Source organism: Sciurus vulgaris (genome assembly GCF_902686455.1).
Source record: "Sciurus vulgaris genome assembly, chromosome: 13".
Lineage (NCBI taxonomy): Eukaryota > Metazoa > Chordata > Mammalia > Rodentia > Sciuridae > Sciurus > Sciurus vulgaris.
In genome coordinates this window covers 13342260-13367064 of record NC_136474.1, presented here as the reverse complement: position 1 = coordinate 13367064, position 24805 = coordinate 13342260, and the positions used below count along the sequence as shown (strand labels likewise).

General features: G+C 48.0%; 1 protein-coding gene across 1 annotated transcript in view; it reads left to right on the top strand.

Moving 5' to 3' along the window:
- The window catches only part of PIEZO2 (piezo type mechanosensitive ion channel component 2), a 356262-nt gene that overhangs the window by 131652 nt on the left and 199805 nt on the right, over positions 1 to 24805 (top strand). Inside the window, exon 3 of the mRNA XM_079108940.1 lies at positions 7911 to 8036. Within this exon, the coding sequence (XP_078965066.1) occupies positions 7911 to 8036 (126 nt within the window). The remainder of the gene's footprint in view (positions 1 to 7910; positions 8037 to 24805) is intronic.

Genomic DNA, 24805 nt, shown 5'->3' with positions numbered 1-24805 from the left:
GAATGGAAAAGTCTATCTTGTGTTTGGGGAGCACATAACTTGTCTGTTTTCACAGATTGACAACTGGAGAAGAATTTTTCCTTCAAAATGAATTGTATCATGAGTTTCACTCACATCTGATTGGGATTATATTTAGATGAGCTATTAGAGTTGGATTTGATGCTTGAATGGGCAAAACTTTTTGAATTTGGGGAGGGGATGAATTATTTTGCATTTAATAGGTATATGAATTTTGAGAATATAGAAGGCAGAGTTATGAGCTGAATTATGTTCCCCCGTGTTGATTGGTTTCTTGTCACCAAAACTGACACCCTAGACAGTCAATTCATAAAAAAGGTGTGTTTAGGCTTATAATCTTGAAGGTTATAGCCCATGATCATTTGGCCCTGTTACAATTTGTTTTCCCAAAATACTAATACTAAAGCCCACATTTGGCTTGTGGGCTTGGGACGAGGCAGCACATCGCTGTAGGAGCCTTTGGCTGAACAAAACTGCTCCCCTCATGGCCGGGAGGAGAGGCAAGAGGAGAAGAGGGCCTTGGGTCCCGTATTCCCCGCAAGGGCATGCATGTGGTCACCCAAAGGCCTCCCGCCGAGGCCCACCCTCTTCAGGGCAACCATGAGGATCGCGTTTTTGACACACGGGACTTTGTGGTACCTTCAAGATTAAACATAGCATCCTCAGAGTGCATGTTGAAGCCCTTACCCCAGCACCTCAGAGTGTGACTGTGGAGATACTGCCTTAGAGAGATGGTGGAGTCAAAGTGAGGAGGTTAGCATGGCTCCTAATGAAGACTGACAGGTCTCCTTGTAAGAGGATGTTGGGATCTGCAGAAGAAAGACCATGTAAAGAGGCAGCAAGAGGTGTCACCTGCAAGGCCAGGAGGGGCCCCCTCAAACCTGAACCTACTTGTTCCTCTGGGACCTTGGACCTGTAGCCTCCAGACTGTGAGAAAGTGAAGATCTGCTAGTTAAGGCCCCCAGCTTGTGATATTTTGTTTTGACAGTGCCAATAAACTAATATGGCTGGTTTTATCATTTCTATTCAATGTTGTATCAGAAGTTCTGACCAGGAAAATTAGACCAGAAAAACAAATGAAAGACCATCAAGTTAGAAAGAAAATCTAAGAGACATATCCCGGTCTGCAGGTGACCTGTGCCTCTATATAGAAAATCCCAAAGAATTCACAACGAATACTTCTAGAGCTAATAAATTCAACAAAGTCTCAGAGAAAGGCAACACACAAAATCAGCTGTGTTTCTGTACACTGGCAATGAGCAATCTATAGAAGACATCAAAACCCTTCCATTTAAAATAGTACACAAAATAATAAAATGCCTATGAATAAATTTAACCCAAGTGGCGAAGGACTTGTGCATCAAAAATATTAAATCTAACTGAATTTCTAATTAAATGGAAAGAAATCCCACGCTTATGGACTGGAAGGCTTAGTACTGTTAAGATGTCACTGCCCCTCAAGATAATCTAGAGAGGCAATACAACCACTATTAAATGCCAATGGACCTTTTTTGCATAAACAAAAAAGCTGATCCTTCACTTGGAATGAAATTACAAGGAGCCTCAAATTACAAAATTAGTATTTTGGGAAAACAAATTGTAAGGCACACACTTCCTTATTTTAAAACTCACTACAAAGCCGCAGTAATCGAAATAAGATGGCATTGTCATAATGATAGAAATATAGAGCAATAAGACAATCTTCTTCTATAAGAAAATAGGCAAATATCCAATAAGTACATCATTAATCACTAGGGAAATGCAAACCAAAGCTGCAGTGGATTTCCTGTAGATATCCATTGGGATAGCTTTAACGAAAATGATCATAAATAGAAAATAACAAGTGTTGACAGAGATGTCGAGAAATTTGAAGCCTGGTACGTGGCTGGTAGAAGGGTAAAACAGCACACCGCCTGCGGAAACCAATCTGGCCATTCCTCTAAAAGCTAAGGGTATAACTGCGTGGCAGCAGCAACGCCAGCCTAGGCATCCACATGGAGCAACTGCAGACTGGTACGCAAGTAAGCACCAGTCTGTTCCCAGCAGAACAGGCACGCAGCCCAGCTGTCCACCTGCTGATGAATGGACGAACAAATCCCCAGACACACAGCAGAATAGCACTTGGCCACAAAGAGAACCAGGCTTCAGTATGCATGAGCGTGGATTCAGCATGCTGCATCTAGGAAGCCACCACAAAGGCCATTTGCTGTGTGACTACAGGCACGTGCAGCATCCACGGAGTCAGAAAGCTGGGTGCGGCTGCGGGGGCAGGGAGGGGCAAGGAGAGCAGCTGCCTGCCTAGGGTAACAAGTGCTGCAGGCGGCGAGGCCGGAGCTGCATGCACTGTGCCTGAGTTGTGGGTGCAGTCACAGGTGACTTCTGGTTTGGGGGAGAACCCGCAGCGTGGGATTCACCGACATGAGAGTATATCCTACTCTAGAAGCTGGTCTTGTGGATGTACACAGTATTGCAACTCCTGTGGGATAGGCACGTATACACACACACGCAGGAAAGCTGTGTCGGATTCAGTCTACCTTCCATCCTGGCTCTTAACCCTTTATCAGACTTCTAGCATGCAAGAATGTTCTCCCATTCCTTGGTCATTGTCTCCTTTGGAGGTGCAAAGACTTTTCCATTTAATGTAATCCAGTTATTTTTGCTTTGTTGCCTGTACCATATTCAAAAAAGGAAAAAAGAAAATCATCGCCAAAACTAACATTTCCCCCAGTTTTCCTCTGGACGTTTTGCAGTTCCAGGTGTTCATTCCACTTTGAGTTGTTTTTTAATGTGGTGGAGGATAAGGGCCCACTTTCCTTGTTTCACAGGTAGATATCCAGTTTTCCCAAACCACTTGCTAAAGACATCTCCTTTTCCAGGGGTGACCTTGGAGCCCCCGTGAAGGACCTCTGACCATGTGTGTGGGCTTACTTCTGGCTCTTCCTTCTGCTCGGCCCGTCCTTGTGCAAGCTCTTTTAATTACTGTGAACTCGTGATATGTTTGAAATCAGGAGGTGTGACGCCTCCAACTTTGTTACTCTTGCTTGACATTTCTGAGATATTTGGGATCTGTCATGGTTCCAAAGTGCTGAACAATATTTTTTTTCTATTTCCGTGAATAGACTGCATTGGAATTTAATAGGGAATTGTATTGAGACCATAGCAGTTTTAAGTGGTATGAACCTTTTAACAATATTAGCTCCTCTTGTCCCTGGGCGTGGGTGTATTTCTACCTGCTTATATCTACTTTAATGCTTTTCAACAGTGTTTTATAGTTTTCAGGGCACAGACTTTTCACCTCCTTGGTTAATGCTGTGACTGAGTATTCCATTCTTTTAAAGTGCTATTATAAATGTGATGTTTTTGCATTTATCTTATAGAGAGTTCATTATCAGTATATAGAAACACAATGATGTTTGTATGTTGATTTTATATCCTGCAACTTTGCTGAATTTTTAAATTAATTGTAACAGTTTTTTAAATGGAGTGTTTAGGATTTTCTATATATTAAAATTATTCAATAGGAATAATTTAACACTTCTCCAATTTGGTGCCTTTTATGTTTTCCTTCTTACCAGGACTCCAGGGCTATTTGAATAGAAAGTGTCCAGAGTGTCCATTCTTGTCCTCTTCCTGATCTTAGAGGAAATCTTCCAGTTTTTAGGCACTGGTTACGACATTGCCTGTGGGTTTATAATACATGGTTTTTATTGTGTTGGGGTCCAGTCCTTCTACACCTAATTTGTTGAGAGTTTTTAATCATAAAATGATGTTGACTTTTGTCTAATGACTTTTCTGCATCTGTTAACGTGATTATATGATTTTTGTCCTTCAGTTTGGTAATGTAGGGCTTCACATTTACAGATCTCAGTGTGTTGAGCCATCCCTACAACCAAGAATATATTTATGGTGCATGATCCCTTCAGTGTGGGTGGAAGTGGTTTGCTAGTGTAGTGTTAAGGATTTTTTGGCCAGGAAGCAGAGAGAGGTTCGGGGCAAAGGCAAGATGGACCCACAGTCAGCCCCCCCTCTGTCCCCCCCCCTTTGTGATTTGATTTTTTTGTAGTGGTATGCTTTAATCCTTTTTATCTTTTGTGCGTCTTGTACAGGTTTGGTCTTAATGAATACAATGGAACATACATGAAGCATCTTCTCGTTATAATAGTCTTTAATTTGATGGCAGCTTTATTTTAGTCACCTACAAAAGCTTGATGGTAGTCTTCAGATTTTGTATTTTAATTTTTATATTGGAATTCAATACCATTAGCATGCCACCGCTTCAGCTTTAGAATGACCTGAGTGTGGCCTTGTCCTTGCCTCCCTCAGTGAGCCTGCTGTCTCCAGAGCTTCCATGTGGCTCTTGGGTCTTCTCACTTCCTGTTACTCCCTGGGCACTCGTGGAAGGCTGGTCTGGGGCGGTCAGCTCCCCAGCGCCTGCCTGCCTGGAGGTCTGCGCCTCCTCATTTCTGAAGGACCGCGTGCACGGTGGTCTGCTTTGGGCTGGAAGCCTTCTCCTCCTCTGAATGCATCTCCCCAGGCCCTCGGAGACACTCTGACAGTCGTCTGGAAGTGCTCCTGTGGGTCAGGAGGCATTTTCTTCTGCTGATGTAAAACTTCGTCTTTATTTCTGACCTTTGACAGCTTGGTTACAGTGTCCCCCGTGATCCCTGTTTATTTGCCTCTTCGGATTTGGGGACTTTGCTGCCATCACTTCTCTGCTTAGCTTTCTCTCCCCTTTCTCATTCTCTGTTCCCTTCTGCACGTCATGATGTGTCCCTTGGTCCACTGGCTGGTGTCCCATGACTGCCACAAACGATGTCACTCCTTTGCATTTCAGTCCCTCCACTCAACAATATCACTCACTGAGCTTCAGGATGATTATTTTGAATTGCTTTCCTGATTTCGTCTAGTTGGCTGTGTTTTCTTGTAGCTCACTGAGCTTCAAAATGATTATTTTGAATTCTTTGCCAGGAAGTTTGTAGATTTTCGCGTATTTGGGCTTAGCCCCTGGGGCTTTAGATTTTTCCTTTGGTCATGTCATATTTCCTTGATCCTTCGTGTTCCTTTTGACGTTCCATTGCTGTTTTGGCATCTGGTCTTCTCATGTCTCAGAAGAGAAGGAGCTTCACCAGGAAGCCTGATTAGAGGTTTGGTGGAGATAGAGAGTTCTCTCAGATTTTTTCCATGGATGCACCTGCTGTGTTCCTCTTGTTCCTTCTTTTCTGTGCCTTCTATATCCACAAAGCCAGGCTTGATGCTAAGAGACAGCCACTTATTTTTCCTAGGGTAGGGCCCTACGTGCTCAAAGGCCTTGCTAACCTATGAAACCAAGCCAGTTACTGAGCTCTATATTTGCTGCTGCAATCCGTGTGCTAACCGAGTCCACCCAGGCCATGTGCAAGGATGTGTGGGACACCGTCCACAGGAGGAAAGACGTAAGGTGTGGTTGCATCAGCTGGCTGTGGAGGTCTTCAGGAGATTCATGCTGCAGGCTCAGTGATGGTGTCTCAGCGTCTCTGAGCTGGTCGAGAGGTCTGTGACACTCTTGAGAAGCACACACCGCTGACGACGTGCTCTCTTTTCTTTCTGCTCTTAGCTGTGCCTGGGCTGCTTATCTATGCATCTCCCGTCAGGGTTCAGAAGCGGGCCTCCTGGGTGGACTGGGAAATGGGGAGCTCAGAGCATCCTTGCTTTCCTGTGGTGGGAACTGCCGTCACTCAGCCCCGGCCAGCACTGTGCCACCCCGGGGAGGGGCCTCAAGCACCTCTTGCCCTCTGCAGCATGCCCACTCGTGGAAGCTCACTGAGATGGGGTGAACTCTGCTGGTCTGTAGGGCTCCCACAAAAGTGTTCTCATCCACGGGGGGTGGCCAAAACTGGTGCTTCTGTGGGGAGGTGAGTGCTGGCACCTGCGACCGGGTCACACTGCTGATGTCATTCCTGTCCTTTTCCTCTTAATTTGTAGGGTCAACTGTAATATCTACCACGTTAAAATAAATAGATTGGGTTTTATTTTAGCAATGTATGATATTCCACTTGGCTATTTTTCTGTTTTTATTTATTTGTTTTGTTTCAACTTATAGGTTTATAACGTACCTTAATGTCTATCTGGACACACCAGCTTCACCAACTTTGACCTTAATTCTCAAAATCTCAAAATTAACATAGCAACTCATAGAGTTTTATTCTTAAATAAGTGTTTTTAAATGTTATTAGATCCTCAAAACATCCCTTCTCTATATTCTGAAATGTATCTTGGGAAGACATAGAAGTTTCTTCTGGCGTTTTGTTTGAAATTGTATTGAATTTGTAGGCTAGATTTTGGGGAAATTGACCTCTTTGCCATGAATTGTCTCATTCATAAATGCAACATATTTCTTCATTTATCTGTAGACATGGATAAGGCATGCTCTTTTGTCTATTTTATCCATGAAAGTGTTTAAACCGTGTCAACCTTTGGATGTTTTTGTTAGTCAAGTGTCAGCCACAGTCGCAGGGCAATGGGAAACGCACGTGTGTGGCTTGTGTGTCCCTCCGCATGTGTTTATGTCAAGGAGCTGGTGTGCAGGACCAGCTGCAACCTGGCTGGGAGTCCACAGTAGACAGGCAGGCCACCAGGCAGGGAGGTCAGGACAACTCAGACCAGGGGCGGGCTTAGCTCCCCTCCCGCCCTCCTGCCTCCCCTTCCTGGAGTTCAGGCCTCCACTGATGGGTCAGGCCTGCCCGCACCGGACGGATGACCTTTGTTATAGTCAGTGGACTGTGGACTGTGATGACCTCTGAACCCTCCAAGCAGCGCCAGGATGGGGGAGTGGCTAGATAGTGTGTAGGACAGCCCACCACCCCACGCCCTGCAGCTTCCTGGGGCAGTCGGACCCTGGTCGGGATGCACCTTGGCGTCTGCCGGGCACTGCAGGGTGCGGCGTGCATCCATCTCTGTGAGATCGCCTCGTCTCACCCACTTCCTGGGCTCTTGCATTGCCCTGGTGGTCGGTCTGTGGATTCGATTCAATGCCCTATGTAGAGAATGATGTCCTCTGAAATCATTTTATTTGATCGTATGACCTGTAAATACATCTGCCTAGTAAGAGTCTTCATTCTTGGTTTTAAGTTTTGATTGGCGGTGACACTGGTAGGTGTCCTGGTCTCTGGCACTTGTGATACCACGCCTGAATTCCATCAGAGAGGGCCACGCGCGTGGCCGTGGGCTTAGTCCTCCAGGAATGCTTCCTTCTAATCCTAGTCTCTTAGTTTTTTAATCATAAACTCATTGAGAACTTTCAGAAGGGTTTCTTTTGTATCCATTGAGAAAATCACCACATCAGCCCACCGCTGGGTGGATTTCACCGACAGATCTACTCTTCGCTGCCACACTTGTTTTTCTGCAGTAAACTCAGTTGATTATGATGCATTATGTTTTTACTACATTATTTCAGTTTCTTAGTAAAACATTTGTAATAATTTAGGTCTACGTTCACTAGTAAAATTGGTTTAGTTTTCTCTTCTCACCTTATTTAATTGAAATTAAACTTACCCTAACTATAAAGTGTTTTCAACCACCTTCCTCCTTTTTCTGCTCTCTAGAACCAGTTTTATAAAATACAGGTTATCTCTTCCTTCAAGTTTGGCAGCATTTTTTGGTACGATTTCCTGGGCCAGAACCTTTCTGTGGCTCCACTAATATGCCATGGGACGCATAAGGAAACGCTTCTCCATTACACGGAGGCGGACCGTGTGACCTTCCGTGGGTAGATTTTGGCTCTCCACTAATTCATTGCACGCCTGTCCTGCGGGTCAGCCTCCGTCCCAGGTGGTGCGGGGTGGAGCTCGCCGGACCCCTAGCAGGGGCAGGGCCGGGCTGGCTGAGTTCCTGACAGCCTTTGCTTTCACCCGCAGGGCACACGGGCCGGTTGCTGAAGTCGCTGTGCTTCCTGAGCCTCTCCTTCCTGTTGCTGCACATCATCTTCCACATCACCCTGGCCAGCCTGGAGGCCCAGCACCGCATCGCGCCTGGATACAACTGTGAGTGTCGATCGCTTGCTGCCTGTGCTCTGAGGGTGTCGGAGACGCTGTGCGTGGTCGCGCACGTGGAAGACCACGCTCTGGCTGTGTGGTAGAGTCCAGAGCGCGTGGTCACTTGCCATCCAGTACCGTGTAGGTGTGTCTGAGGGTGAGATCGAGATTGACTTCACCATGACGCTCTGGCATCATTACATTAGCTCTGGGGTTCCTCTGTGTGTAAAGCATGATCTCTGAACTTAACCTGAAAATCGAGATTCACTTTCAGCCCTTGGAGTTTACGGTAAGAAGACATGCGTACAACTCCTGACAGCGTAAGTATGAATGTGAGGTTGGATAACATGAGGACCATGTGACCATGTCATCAGTCGTACATAAACCATGACCCAAGGTTTCTGCCTCTTCTTGGGGAAGTGTCATATAATAGAGAGAGTTCCTTTTTCAAGCCAGGAGTTCTTTACTGGCGTTCCTGGGGAAGTCAGACGTCTTACACCCGTAATATTTATGCTTTGTTCAGAGACTGTCTTCCCAGAACCAGGCTTTGGATTTTGTAGGATGGGTGATTGTCACTGGGGAAAACCGGGGGCCTCCCAAGTGGCCGGAGAAGAGGCCGTGCGTGCCAAGTTAGGCCTACGGGAACCCTGGAGAGCTGGCGGTGGGCTGTCAGAGCGATCGCCACCTGTGGGCTTTTCTGAAGGACTCTTCTGTGGCTTTGAAATGTCCTGAACTTTCATAAGTGCAAGTGCAACTGATATGGAGTCAACATGCCCTTCCTGTAGAATAAAAAGACGGAAGTTCTTCACGGATCAGAGCGTTTTAAATTGAACACAGCGGGGACCCAGACCTCGCGTTCATGAACTGCTCTTCATCCCTCGCGGAGCGGGAGTTTGGAGGTGCAGAGCTGCCATCGGCATGCATTTTGGCCTTTGTACTGAGTTCAGAGTCCCTCTGATGCAACACCTCCCACAGAGACTTTTTATTAGCGTTCTGTGACTTCAAGCCTAGCTGTTGTTCTTAAAATTGCTACGTAATTCACATGCTGTGAAATTCGCCCATTTAAAGATACATGTCAGTAGGGTTTTAGCATATTCAAGACTGCTGCTGCCCACGGTGCTAGTTTCGGATGCTGTCAGTATTCGCTCTTAAAACCCATATCTGTGAGTAGTCACTCCCCATTTCCTCCCTGCCACCCCAGGCTACCACTCATCTCCTTTCTCTCCTTTTTGACTTTACTATGCTAGATATTCTATATAAATGGATACAATCTGTGGTCTTTTGTGTCTGGCTTCTTTTCTTTAGCATAACCTTTTCAGGCTCATGCATGATATAGCATGTATCAGTACTTACTTCCTTTTTCATGGCTGAGTAATATTCACTTGTTTACATGTTTTTTAATGTTTGATAAAAGCCAAACATCATTCCATTACCGAAGTCTTGATAAAACAGTGTTTAAATCATGGCATTTAGGTTAGGTTGCAGTGATAAAAAGCATTGATTATATTTGCTAGCTTCACTGATGACATAGAAAGCTAGCAACAATATTTTATAGTGCTTTGTAATAAAAAATCATTGGTACATTTCATAGTAAGTCTCTTCCAGGACCATAAGGACAGATTTTATAACCACAGTGTATCCAAATAAAAAAGTTTTTCAAGAATAATGAGTTCTTCATCACCAGAGATGTTTTAACACAGAATAATTTGCAACTTATACAATTTAAAAAATCTGAGTTGATGAATCTCTCTCTCTCCTTTCTGCATAAGTTCAGATTGCTGAGCACAGGAAAAATCACTGGAGTGGCCCTCTTAGCAAGTGTAATGCATGATCTCTTCTGACTCAGGGAGTCTGGGCATTTCTGTTTTTATTTGCAATAAGGGTTTTCCATAATTCCGCAAAGAACAAAATAAAAATGCAGAATGAAGTGTTAGAACAAATTCCCTTTCTGCATTTATAGCAGTAATTCTGTGTCCTCTTCTAAGGATAGACAGACAGGCGCGGGCATGAGGCATCTGTTCGGGTTTGACTGCTCCTTCCAAAGCCAGGATCAAAACACAGACGCTCAGGTGGGACCCCAGACGACGGAGTCTCCCGGGTGGCGCAGGGGTGGTAAGGGCTGGCCCGTTGGCCTCTTGGCGTGCCTGTGCCAGCACTCCTTGCCAGCCCGAGCTCTGGGCTTGGATCTGCCCCTGCAGGGCCCTTCCCGAACGCCGGGCCCTCAGTGCCAGGAGTGGCCGAGGCTCGGTCCGCGCTCTCTGCGTCCGTGCATCAGAGTCCGCTCTGCGCCCGCTGCAAGGGACCTCAGGTGTCACAACCCAACAGCACCTCCCTTCCTTTCCTTCCTGTCCCCGAGGAACATGCGCCTGTGCTCCACCGGAGCCGGCTGAGTGGAGGCCGTGAGGCAAGCGCGTTTGCAGAGTTAAATTCCCACCAACGCGCATTTCAGCACCGAAGTTCCCATTTGAAGTCCCAATATTTCTGATGAAGTAACCGACAGGCGAGGTTAGACTGGGTTAAAATGAAATCCGAGTTCCCTGCTTGCAGACTGAGGCCCCTTGAAGGTGAGTTTATGGGCATCGTAAATTCCTCCGCCCCAGCCGGGATGTGCGGGCAAGGCCGCTGGCTGGCGTTGCGGCTCCATCCCATGCGCGGCGTTAATATTAATACATTCTTGGAAAAGGATAAAAGGGAAGGACAAACAGACTCCAGAGCTTGCAAACTAGTGTCGTGTCCAAGATTCACACAGACGGGGTTTTCAGCCCCAGAGCCTTTTTAATGATCAAGTGGCATGAACGGCTGCAGCCGTCCGGCTGGGTAATGGAAACGGGCCCTCAGCAGGCTGGCCTCACTCCGCCCAAGCAGGAGCTGGCCTCGTGCTCTGGCCCTCCTGGCCGCCAGCGCACACGGGGTTCTTCTGCTAGTCCGGAGCTGGTGCTCAGCTCTGCTGGGCGTCTGCAGGTACAAAGGAGCAGGTTTGGGCTGGGGAGATAGCTCAGTTGGTAGAGTGCTTGCCTTGTAAGCATAAGGCCCTGGGTTGGATCCCCAGCACCAAAAAAAAAAAAAAAAAAAAAAAACAAAGGAGCAGGTTTGCGTGGAGCGGCTGGAGCTGCCTGGGCCCTGTTGCCCTGAGCCATCCTGGTGACCCGGGCACCGGGGTGAAGGTCAGGAACGCAGACCCGGTTGGCCCGCTTGCTGGGGGCTCCAGCCGGGCCACCTGGGGCCGTTGGCTTGCGTTTCATTTTGCTCCCCCAGGACTGCTTTCCCCAGTTAAACCTTGGATGGAGCCTGGCCCTCCTTGGGGCCCCGGCTCTGGTCCCCTCCCACGAGCCTCCATGCGTGTGTGAGGGACAACAGTAGCATTTATAAATATTGAGTCACTGGACGCTGCCATTCCCCGGGGCCCTCCGAGGGTTAGCTGGCGGTAGCGCAGACTTTTCAGACCCCTCTGTTTAGGTCTGGACCAGCTGGCGGGCCTGTTAAAGGTGCCATTGTGCAGCACTGAAAGGGGACCCAGCCCCGCTGCGCTCCCTCTGCCCATTCTCAGAACAGCTCTGCAGGCAGGCGAGGACCCGCCCAGGGAGACCGCTGTAAATCCTGCTCACACGCCTTGTGCTGCTAACTAAAATATTTTCATTCCATCACAACGAGGCTACTTAAATAAACGTAAACCTGGTTTCAATTATGTCATTACGGATTGCATAGAAGCAGTTTGTCTGGCTGGGGTGGATGTGAGGCCGTCTTAGAGAAATTTCCAGTCCAGCCTGAGTTCTTGTGCTGTGCTAAAGCTCTCTATTGATGGAACGAAATTTGGGGGTTCAGAGCTGTGTTAGAGGAATTCCTCAGGATGACAGCTACTTGCAAAAGCTATTTGCAGGACATTCACTCCCGGTGAGACCCCAGGAAGCATGGTGCTCCTTCCCATCGCCTCCTTCCTCTCCCAGGGCCTACTCTTGGTCAAGGGTGCTCTGCACTGCCCCATGTAACGTCATAAACCACTTCAGGTGGGCAGGGCCGGGCGGCAGCCTGGGAGGGGGGCGCAGCCTCTCTGCGCAGCTGTTCCACCAGTGACAGGGGAGCCTCTCGCTCATGGGGAGGCCAGCCAGCAGCCTCTGCAGTCTGCCTTGTTTTTTGTGTATAAAGGCACAGCCCAGCGTGCACACAGCCCTGAGGCCGGGCTGCGAGGAGGCAGAAGGTTCAGAGTCTCCTGAGGCGTGAGCCCTGAGGTCTGGGAGCCTGAGGCTGTTCTCCCAGCTGAGTGGGGCGCGGCCCTTCTCCACAGAGCCGTCTCTGGGTGTCTGAGCAGGGCGGTGATACCACACAAGCATCTTCTCCGGCATGTGGGGAGGGAAACTGACTTTGCAGTTGTGGCAACCGCCCTTCTCGTGGGCTCAGGCTGTTCAGTTGCCGCTTCACAGAGCTCTTTTTCTGAGAAGACACGGCTCCATTTCTGTGAGAGCCCATTTGTGTTTCTCTGAAGGCCGAGAAGCTCCATCTCTGAGTTGGGATTTTGATTGTGCCCAGATAGCGCGGGGCCTCCCTCCACAGCTAAGTCACCGCCTCTCCACCCGAAAGAGGGGCTTGTCTAGAGCTGCTGGCACAGATCACACGTGGCAGCTGCCTCGCACAGCCTGCTTGTGTGGGGGAGTGTGTGCGTGTGTGTCTCGGTGTGTATGTTTACCTGCATTCATTTCTGTGGGTGTGTGTCTGAGTGTGTGCATATGTACGTGTGTCTGTGAATGCACGTGTGTGTGTCTATACATGTGCGTGTGTGCATCTGTGTGTGTGCATGGGTGTGGCTGCGGTAAGCATCTTTTTGGTTCTGAGTTTGGTTGTAAATCAGTGAGCATAATAGCTTCACTGTGTAATTGCCACATGGACCAGGTGTATTTATCTGCAGCATCGCGACTCCATGCTACGGCCTTGCAGCATCCGTGATGTTTGACCACTTGCTGGTAAAGAGACTGAGCGGTGAAAGATGAGTCAAGTTGTCATTAGATTAAAACAACAGAGGAGGAGCAGACTGGGTGGTAGTATGCAGGATGCCGGGGGCCAGCCGACAGGAGGAGGGCTCAGAGGGTCTGCCTCTGTGCTCCTCCTCACACAGTTTGGGAAATCAGGAGAGAAAGGTGCAAGAGGAAGCTGGAGCTAGAAGTAGCGAGGAGGGAAGGAGGGAACAGTCCTCGGGCAGGCGAGCTGTCGCAGGGGACTCACGGGTGACATCGGGAAGGGAAGGCCCCCCAAGCGAGCAGCAGTCACATCAGGGCCCCTCATGCTCTTCTGCCCTGCGCCATGCCCCCCAGTCCTTGCTGTAAGGAAGCTGGTCACAGAGCAGGAGATCTAAACTGGCCTGGATTGATTCTCTCTGCTTAAACAGGAATTGGCTTACCCTCGGTTTCTTGATGCACCGTTTCCAGTGTCATTTACAATAATAGCATAAGGCAAGTCTGTGCCACGTGGGTTGGAGTGACCTCAAGAAGAGAGGCAGGCAACAGAACTGTAACCATGTGGCACCACCTCATGGCCTGATGAAGGACGACTCAGGGGCTCAGTGGGAGGACATCTCAGGGTGTGATAGGAGGACATCTCAGGGTGTGGTGGGAGGACGTCTCAGTGTGTGGTGGGAGGACATCTCAGGGTGTGGTGGGAGGACGTCTCAGGGTGTGATGGGAGGACGTCTTAGCGTGTGGTGGGAGGATATCTCAGGGTGTTTTGGGAGGACATCTCAGGTTGTGATGGAGGACATCTCAGGGGCTCAGTGGGAGGACATCTCAGGGTGTGGTGGGAGGACATCTCACGGTGTAATGGGAGGACATCTCAGGGTGTGATGGGAGGACATCTCAGGGTGTGGTGGGAGGACATCTCAGGGCCATGTTGGGAGGACATCTCAGGGTGTAATGGGAGGACATCTCAGGGTGTGATGGGAGGACATCTCAGGGTGTGGTGGGAGGACATCTCAGGGTGTGATGGGAGGATGTCTCAGTGTGTGGTGGGAGGACATCTCAGGGCCATGTTGGGAGGACATCTCAGGGCGTGGTGGGAGGACATCTTGGGTGTAGTGGGATGATGCCTGAGGGGCACGGTGGGAGGAAATCTCAGGGGCACAATAGAAGAACCTCTCGAGGTTGTGATGGGAGGACATCTCAGGGCCATGTTGGGAGGACATCTTAGGAGCATCATGAACACATACATGGCGGAGTGTTGTCTCGGCATCCCAGAAGGCATCCACTGCACCCGTTCAGCTACTCCAGACTGGCTGTGAAACTGCTGGTTTGTAGGCTTTAGCCTGTGGATTCATAAGTCGGAAAACAGGCGCACGCTGCTGCCCAGATGGCCTAAATGTAGGTAAGGAATGCTCAACGTGTTGGTCCTCAGGGACACACGGTTAAAACCACAGCAGGTACAGCTCTCCCCGAGGAGGATGGCTGAACTTAAAACAAACAAGTGTGGAGAGAGCCTGGAGGACCTAGGCCATGGCCCGCCGCTCTCTGAGTGTCTGCGCCCTGCTGTCAGTCACCCTTACATTTCTTTTTATTTTGAAACTTGAGGTTCTACTTTGATAAAATTCTGAATAAGCCTGCAAACCAAAATTCGAGCTGGAGGACTCCGGATGCAGATGACAGCATCCAGATTGGTACCTACGGTCGAGCTCCGTCATCCTTATTCAGAGTGAGCCATTAGCTATGCACACGTCTCAGTAACAAACCAAACATGGATAGCTTCTGGTGAGGTAATGCTATGTCCTGTATTTCCAGGCTCAGTTTACCTTCAGTTTACGGGAATATTCTTTATCTCTCATTCTGCCGTGAATTAAGTCAGCATGAAAACATACAGTAACGACCCTGACTGGCAGGGGACCTGAGACCTCCCATGGATGCCCAAAAACCGGATAATGCCAATCTCAATATTTTCCCCTATAATATATACCCATGGTAAAGTTTAATTTATACATTTGGTGCAATAGAAGATTAGTAAAAAACTAATAAAAATATAACAATCATAATAATAGTCTGTAATAAAATCACCAGCAATACTACTCTTGCATTTGGGGTCTGATAAGGGTTCTTTGGACACAGGCACTGTGATACCTTGACAGTCACTCTGGTGACCAAGATGGTTACTAAGTAACTACTGATAAATAGCATATACTATGTGGATACAGTGGACAAGGGATGATCCTGACCTGGGAGGAGCAGCGAGGATGGTGTGAGTTTTCATCACTCAGAACAGTGTACAATTTAACACTATGAGTTGGTTATTTCTGGAACTTTCCATTTAGTATTTCAGGTGGCAAGGGATTGTGGATAACTGAAATCATGGAAAATGAAACTGTGAATAAGGGGGAACTACTGTGTTGCCATATGCTGGGGAGAAACAGAAGATAAATGCAATGAAGGAATTCTGATTTTCCTTATTGCTATGTAGCATAATCCATGGCTATGGAAAGCTGGGTTCTGTGGTTTCCAGATGCTCTGCATCTGATCAATATCTTGCCTTCAAACCCAAGGTGTATTTGGTGAGCTCCTAAAATTACACTTGGCAAGGATACACAAATGTTGCTCTTAGTCCAGAGGGTAAATACTTCTGTTAGGAGCTATCTCATATGTCATGGTAAACTGATTCTTTCGAAGGACATTTCTATTTAATCTTAACTGGAAGAATATCTCTGAGAATGTTTATAGCCCCAGAGTCAATTCTAATCTTTCAGAGTTTGTAAACTGATAGGGTGTATGTGTTTCCTGATTGAATGGAGCTTTTATGGTTGCTCTAACCAGCTGCGATCAGTGTGCACCACAGTGGGAAAGTAACCTGGGCTCTCAGGAGCGATGCCTGCACAGGGCTTGGCAGCCATGGCCCTTCCACATAAAGAGGTTAGATGGCCAGTGGATCATGCGGGTGAAGCATCGTTTAGAGTGACTACTTAGACTTTGTCGAGAATGTGTACTTGGTAAAAGGAAAAGTAGCAGGAAGGGGAAACAGTACAGCTGAATAAAGCAAAGATGTCTAGCTCTGCAGTCCCCAGAAGTAATGGGAAGATTGACAGGAAACTGTCATAACTGCGGAGACTGGGTGAAAAGTGGCCCCGAGACCCAAACCTGGACAGAGCCTGTGTGCAGCTCCTGGACACTCCAGCTTTGCATCTGTCCAAGACACACTGTGGGCAAATGGAGAAAGGAAGGAGGGCCACCTGTCTGTGTGAAGCTCTGGGAGGGTGGGACTCCCAGAGAGGGGCTGCAGGCCGCAGAGGAAGACAGGTGCGGGCAGCCATCCCACTTCTTACCCAGGGCACACACAGCCTGTGGTTGGCAGCTTCCTGCATTGTTTGAGAGCCTTTCAGTGTAGAGACCATCTGAAAATGATTGTAATTCCACTTCAATTTGGAGGATCAGGATAATCTCAAAAGAGTTTGGCTGTCTTGCTAAATAGTCGATTGTAGTCATTAAATTCTGGATTCTTGCACAACAAATGGTGCACATTTTGAGAATCGGGGTGCTTTTCTGGAAGTCTTTACAAATAGCCTAAACAGTACAGCCATTCACCTGCATTTACACACACCCTCCAGGGAAAGCCAGCCCTTTTCCATGCTGGTGTTTGGTTGTGAGATGTTTTCCTTATTGGATCTCTAGGGAAAACCCTTTTGTCCATTTCTTTGGTGTGTAAATAGGTCTCTTAGCCATAACAGCCGCCTGGCTATTGTGACTCTATATTTAAACTTGGAGAAGACTGGCCTGTCACTCCTGAGAAAGTCTGTCTGCACTGGACCGTTTTCTGCGGGCAGGGACCCAGCAGCAGACAGAGGACCAGCAGCCTCTATGGAGCTAATGCACAGACGGCTGCAGGCAGCACTCTGGGCGGGATTCTCCAGAGATGCTGTTACGTGTCCACTGGCTCATTTGACACTTCTGTGTCCTCAGAATAATGGACTCTTCCACCAAAGGTGGAAGCCATTGCCTTCATTCCAGGAGTGAAGAAATAGAGACACAGTCGTCCTGTAGCATTTCCAAGGTCGCTGGGGACCCCACCTCCCCAGGTCTTGTCTAGTAATGTCTTTGAGAAAATCTAGGATGTACATTCTAAATTAGTGAGGGGGGCTTTTTCTATTCTGAGTAACCAAGACAGGAAAAAAAAAAAAAAAAAAACCCAAACATACAGTTGATTTATAAAGATCAATCAAGTAAAAATAGATGCTCATCAATCCCAAGTGTTAGGGTTAGTGTTAGGGTTAGGGTTAGGGTTAGGGAGGGGGGCAAGAATGGAGGAAGGAAGGACTGTATAGAGGGAAAAGAGGGGTGGGAGGGGTGGGGGGCAGGGAAAAAATAACAGAATGAATCAAACAACATTACCCTATGTAAATTTATGATTACACAAATGGTATGCCTTTACGCCATGTACAGAGAAACAACATGTATCCCATTTGTTTACAATAAAAAAAATTTTAAAAAAACAGATGCTCACCATAAATTTCAGAAAAAAATATTTTAATGGCCACTGAAGTATGGATGCTGCTACTCTACTGATTCCTGATGTCACCTCCAGTGTCACTGTAGACAGCATCTATAAATGGTGTTTTTGGGGACTCGGAAATGGCACCCTTCATATTTAAATACTTTTTAGAGTTTAAGGAAGATAGGAGTACAAAAATAAACTGCTTTTAGAGAATTGCTACTTCTGTCGTAGAGTCTGACTGTAGATGCCTCTTAAACAGGTCGTAGAAATTGGGGCCACAGAAGTTTTGGTTCTCCCATCAGAGCAGGCTGTGTTTAAAATGCTTTAGATGAGTTCTAGAACATTTGGTAGAATAAAACCAGTGTTACTATTGAAAGTGCATGCCATATTGGTTTGGCATTTTTAGGATTTTGCAACTTCAACAAAAAGATGAAAGAGCTACGGGGCTGTGGGATTGAGCTCAAGCTGACCAGCATCCTGAGGGGTGCAAAGCTGGACTTACCCTGGCGTGGTCATTACTGGTTCTACACATGTACCAAGTTATTATACTGCATCCCATGAGTATGCACAATTGTGTACGTCAAATCAAATGTTTCAAAGTTTGATTTACTTCAATTTTCTAATTTTAGGGCTCTTAAAAATATACACAATAAACTTAAGATTCTCTGAAACGAGAGATGTGGCCATGGCAGGTTATTTAGGAAACTGTATTTGACATGAGAGCATTCTCTTCATTTCTTTGTTATTCTAAGTATCTAGAGTACAACAAAAACTCACTAATACAAAATACTTTGTGATGAGATTAAAGCTTTGTCATTTATTTAACTCTGCTCAAGGTGCGGCAAGTGAATATTTTAATTCAAGGAAACGTAGATGCTTTTTATGGTAGAGCTGGAATTTAAATCAGAGACTTTTGTGTATCTGAGACCTTCTGCCCCTCTGCCCTTGGACAGCTCACTGCTCCTCAGTGGGACTCAGAGAGGTCATGCACTGAAGGGTGGGAGGGAGCCGCTGGTGCCCCCCAGCAGGTGTTGACGGCAGGTGGTGTTCAGAAGCTGCCCAAGGCAGCGGCAGAGTCTGTCGCCATTGTCTGCGTGAGGAATTGGTTCTCTGCATCTGGCTGGATGCATTGACGACATCCCTGACAGCCTCGTCTGTCGCCAACGGCTCCATGTGATCTTCAGCACACTTATGAATGTGGACATGCGGCATTTCTCTCCATCTAAAAAATTAAGTAATTCAGAATCAAATTGTCATTGAAGAATCTTCCTTTATATCACTGGGACCTTAAAATAAGGGCAGAATGTGAAGAGAGACCACCTGAAGTTCATGAAGCACTTCTGGGAAAAGGAGGGGGTTTTGTTTCTACCAGGGTGAAACTAAAGGATGTTGTATGAATTCATTTTAATCCAAAAATTTAAATTTCACATATTTATAATCTTTGTACACGTTGTAAAAGACTTGAAGGAAATCACTAACGTAACCGCGGCCTCAGCAGCTTGCTTTGTGGTGAGAACATCGAAGTTCACTCCTTGAGCACGTTTAGATACGTCCTCATCACTGTAGTCGCTGTGCTGCGAGGTCCCGCTCTTAGAACTTACTCCTCAGCTAACTGACCAAGACCTCAGCGGCTCCCCTTTCCCAGCCCCTTCCCACCACTCCCGCCCGTTTCTGTGGGATCAACTTTTTAAAATCCCACATAAAAATGAGATCACCTATGTGCGTGTGGCTTACATCCATTGCACGCCGTCTCCTGGACCCGTCCATTGTGTCTCAGGGGACAGACAGCGTGTCCCCCGTAAGGCAGGGCGGTGTTCCACTGAGGATGGGCCACACTTTCTCCATCCACTGGTGCAAGGGTAAGCTGGGCAGGTTGCTCCCGCGTCCCTGGGGCTGGCATGGGGCTGTGTGGTGTGCGCAGTGTGCGCGGTGTGCGTGGACCTGTGTGGTGTGCGTGGGGCTGTGTGGTGTGCGTGGACCTGTGTGGTGTGCGTGGGGCTGTGTGGTGTGCGTGGTGTGCGCGGTGTGGGCGGAGCTGTGTGGTGTGCGCGGTGTGCGCTGAGCTGCGCGGTGTGCGCGGTGTGCGTGCTGTGCAGACGTTGGCGGCACCAGCAGTGGCGTTGCTGAGTCCCGCAGTTGCTGCTCCTTTTGGGGGTTCGGTGGAGCCTTCGGACTCTTCTGGAATGGGTGGACTGATGACGCCGCCCACAGGGTTCCGCCCTCTTTTCTCCCTCTGCTCCCCAACACGAATCTCTGTCATTTAGATAACAGCCATTCAGTCAGCGAAGTAGCATCGCGTTGTGGTTTTAATTTGCATTTCCCTGATGGTTTGAGATGTGGAGCATTTTTTTTTCGGAACCTGTTGGTCACTTGTATCTCTTCCGGGTCATGTCTGTTTAATTCTTTGCCCAGCTGTAAATCAGCGGCTGGTTATCTTGCTGTGGAGTTGAGCTTCTTGCTGGTTAGGGACCGGCCGCTGTCCCAGTGTGCAGAACTTCCTCCCGTCTGGGTGTCCCTCGTCTGTGTCTGTCCTCCCTGCGCTCCCTCTGCTGGGTAGAGGCCTCGGGCTGGGATGCAGTCCCACTGTCTGCCTTTGATTCTGCTGCCTGTGCTTCCTCCATGCCCTCCAGGAGACCACTGGCTAGGCGGATGGCAGGAACGCTTACTCCTTCCTTCACTTCTGGCGCCTTTACAGTTTCAGGACTTACATTTAAGTATTTTATCCACTTTAAGTTGATTTTTTTAAATGGTGATCTAAGGGCCCAATTTCATTCTTCTGCATGTGGGTTTCCAGTTTTCTCAGCATCATTTCATGGAGAGATGGCTCTTTCCCATTGTGTGTGTTTCATCTTTATCTGAAATCAATTGTCCATAAATATGTCAGTTTATTTCTGGGCTTTCGGTTCCATCCTTTGGTGATGTCTGTTCTTATGTCAGTACCATGCTGCTTTGATTATAGGAGCTTTATAATGCCCTGTATTTTTGAAATCGAGTAGTGTGATGCCTCCAGCCTTGTTCCTTATTTCAGGATTTCTTCAGCTCTTAGGGATGTTTTATGGCTCCATGGGAATTTTAGGATTACTTTATCTATTTCTGGGAAAATGACATGGGGATTTTGAAAGGGATTTCTCTGAATCTATAGATTGCTTTGGACATTTTTAGAGAATCGGTTCTTTAAATTCATGAATATGGTATATCTTCCCTTTTGTTGGAACAGATTGTTCTTCACTTTATTTCATCAACTTTTTGTAGTTTTTAGTGTACAGATTGTTCCCCTACTCGATTAAATCCACTCCCAAGTATTTTATTTTTGATGCTATTTTTAATGCAGGTTTTTTCTTGATTTCTGTTTCAGATAGTTGTTAGTGTATGGAAGGCCACTGATTTTGTGGGTCGATTTTATAATGTGCAACTTAAGAGCATTATTATTATTGTTAGAGTGTCGGGACTGGCTGAGAATCATAGACCTGCATCACAATAAGATTCATCAGATGAAAACTCACACCCAGGTATCCAAGTCAGTCAAAGCCTCATCCGTGAATTCCACGAAGTGATGATGGAAACCAAATTTAAGCAGAGAGAAGACACTCCTCCCCAGCGACGTGAGACAGCCATGGCGGCATTACTCAGGTTTACGCAGTCATCTCTTGGCAGTTACCTGCTGTTCGCTCACTGTGTGGTGCACACTACTCCAGATGCTGGGGAGGGCAGCTTCGAAACAGCAAGATAGAGCCTTGCTCTCAAAGAGCCAGTGTTCTGCAGTGTTGAAGAGGCATCGACAAGGAAACGCTACAATGTCATAATTACTAGGAGAAATTAATCTGACCGGGAAGAAATGACAGTAAGGCCAGCCCTGAGTGAAACTTTACGTAGGGAGACCACGAAAAAGCGAAGAGTGGACGCACGGAAAATAAAGCAGAGGTCCGCATCACATGAGTGCGCCTGTCCTCCCAGGGATCTCCCCACGCTAGTGCTCTCGTTAGAGCGCGTCTTCTTCACACCAGTGCTTCTATTTGGGGTGAAATTTGCCTCCACGGCACGCCCTCTCTGAAGCTGTTCGCAGTTAAGAGGACTGAAGGAAATCACTCAAATACAGACACTGCGGCAGTGGATGGATACTGTGTGTTCCCATCTTTCTCACCTCGAGATCTTGGGGCTCACAGTCTCAGAGGTCTCAGTCCATAGAAGGCCAGCTCCATTCCTCAGGACTTGAGGCGGGGCAGGATGTCATGGTGGAAGGGTGCGGTGGAGGAAAGGAACTGGGAACATGGCCACCAGAAAGCCGAGGGGACTCTTGCTCCCCAAGGACAAAATACAAACCCAAAGCCCCACCCAGAGACCCCCCTCCTCCAGGAACACACTGCCTGCCTGCTGTTACCATCCAATTAATCCATCAAGTGGACTGATACACTGATTAGGTTCAGGTGCTCCCAACCCAAGCGGTTCACCTCTGAACTTTCTTGCCTTGTCTCACACACGAGCTTTTGGGGGCCATCTCGCATCTAACCATAACACCGATGGTTGGTAGCCAAGAAAGGAGCCCCCCCAGGCAAAATTAAATGACTTCCAGAAAGCCTCAGAAAGAAGCCACCTGCTGGGGGACTCCTGGTTTCCCTCCTCCACTGTCCTTTCTCCTCAGAGCCCAGCCTCCCTCTCTGTGTTGTCTGTGGGTATCGATCCTTATAATGCTCTGAGCGTAACTTAGCTCTATTTCTAGAAACCCTTTTCTGTTTAAACCTGCATTTTTCAATACCACCTCAAATACAAGGAAAGGAAGATGTGTCCTCCAAGAGTTCTTCCAGTAAAAAAGCCTCCAGTGTCCCTCGGCTCTCCCTCACCTCCCCTTCCCTTCCCCCGCTTCCTGTCTTCTCTCCTTTCTTTCCATTCCTTCTTCCTTTTCCTTCTTTTCTCACTTTTGTATTGAATAATCACCACGTGTATAGTATTATCTAACGCACTAGAATAACTTTAATGAACCTAGAAAGTCTATTCAGTCTAATGAAGGTTGTGCTCTCCAGGGGAGAAAAAGAAAACATCATTGAGAGCCAATGTGACAAGAGGGCCACAGCACATGAGGTCTCTGTTCCCATCAGCATCAGATGCTTTTCAGGTGTTTGTTATGCAACATGCACGTTTTGTGCCCTCAAGGGCCTATGGGATTAAAGGCCTGGCTTCCAGAGAGGTGCTGTTGGATCCCAGGGAGGTTTCCCGAGTGGTGCTGTTGAGGTGGTGGATTCCAGGAATTTCCCGAGTGGTGCTGTTGGAGGCGGTGGATCCCTGGGAGAGGGGACGAGTGGGAGGTGCTGAGGTTACTGGGGGCATGCAGCTGTGACCTCTTGGTAGTTCTTCCACAACTCTGGGTTCTTGCTATAAAAAGAGAAGACATGGTGGGACACTGTGGGGCCATTTGCTCCTACACTTGTTCCCAGTGTGATGTGCTTCCATTTACTCCCCTCACCAGAGACCGACTCAATGGGCTGCCCAATCTTGGACCTTGAGCCCCACAGACTGTGAGCTAAATAGACCTTTTCTTTTTGTAAAGCTCGCTCCTCAGGTATCACAGTGCTGCTTGGGATCCTCTTAGCTTTGCCTGTTCCTGGCCCTTGTGTGGCTGTGTCAGCCACCACTGTGACCATGGCAGTTGTTCTGCAGGGGATCGCAGCTGGCTTCATGCAGCTCAGTCCCTGAGGTGCAGACCTCGCTCTTCTGACTTCAGGTTTTCCTGTAGATGCTGAGGAGTGAGAGGCCGGAAGCCTCTAGGGGGATTTATGCTTCACAGGGTGGGCCTGCCAGCAGAGGGTGTGAGGAGCTGGAGGGTGGGTTGTTGCTTGCTGTCCGTTTGGAGGACAGTCCTGTGAGGTCGTGCAGCCCCTTGGGCCAGACGGGGCCAGATGACGGTGCCTGCTATGCTGGCCTCCTCTTTTCCTGCATCCTTCCCTCTTTCTCCCGATTGTGCCTGAGGTCATGCTGTAGATTAAGTTCTGGAGCACGGGACTGGATGATGCCTGTGCTTGGCCTCTCTCTCCAGCCCTGGGGCACCTGCTGATGGCTTCTTTCCTGTGCCATGGATTCAGGTAGCCACAGCCAAACACCCTCATCAGCAATCAAACTCTGGACCCACTTACGGACACTCGGCGTTGCTGGAAATGCCAAGCGCAGCATCAGTGCCGGGTTGCTTCCGTAAGCCACATGGATTTGTGTTTGCGCCAGATTTCCTGTGCAAAGAGCGGGGGAGACCGAGGCAGTGTGGTGGACTCCCCATCTCCCCATGCCTTGATCTGGTTCCACACAATCTGGAGGGTTAGACAGTTGGACAGTTGAGTGTCTCATGGCTCACACCTCCTCCCGTTTTAGAAAATAAATAGTGGCATGAACTTGGAGGAGTTTGAAGATTTGAAAAATAGCTAAACGTCACCTTTGTTTTTTTGAAAATGAATGAGTAAAACTGAGCAGGATGAAGCTCTTACACTCCTGCTCAGCACCGCTGTCATGTGCTAACTCTCCTGGCAGAACTGTCATTAGAAGGACAAATGCGGGGACTACACTAGCCTCTGCTTGTTACTAGTGGCCCAGCAAGGGAGTCTAACTAGATTCAGCTTCCTTCCTGGACAAGAAATATGCAAAAGACTTTAAAAATGAATTGTATGGAATGTGATCCCAGTGGGAAGAAGCTAGATGTCTCCTCCTCTGGTCCTGCAGAATTGGGTACAATTTGTGGAAGCCAAAGGCAGGTATGCAGGTGCACAAACCAGGCTGAGCAAACCAGAGCAGTTGGCCCCCTTGGTGCCCACAGGCAGGGGCTGGATTTCCCCTCCATCCCCAGCTTGAGGAAGAGCTGAAATCTTTCGGAGCTTTGAACTTCAGAGGGTCTCTGTTTTGTACCCTGTGTGCCCGAGAGTGGGTGTGACCAAGATGTGCTCAGCTTAGCATCCCTGCTCCCGTCTGTGGTCTTGAGAATGCCAGGAGTGAGGGTTGGGCTCCTGGTTCCTCACAGTGGGCTCCAGAGTGACCATCACTGCCCAGCTCTGGCCGAGCACAGCCTCCTGGGGTTGGGGCAACAGGCTCCCTGACACCCCTTCCCAGTGATAATTGGTCGTCAAAACAAAGCCTGTCTGCAGGCAGTGGGTCGGGTCCGGACGGCAGCTCCTCACCACGTACACCCTCCCATCCCATGCAGGTCTGAATGAGCCACATGCCTGCCGTGGGTCAGAGCATGAGAGCCGCCCCAGATCCACCTACGTAAAAAATATTTTTAAAAAATGTTGCAGGATAAAGGTCAACATACAAAAATCAATTGTCCTTCTAGAATAGTAATCAACAAGTGTAAATAG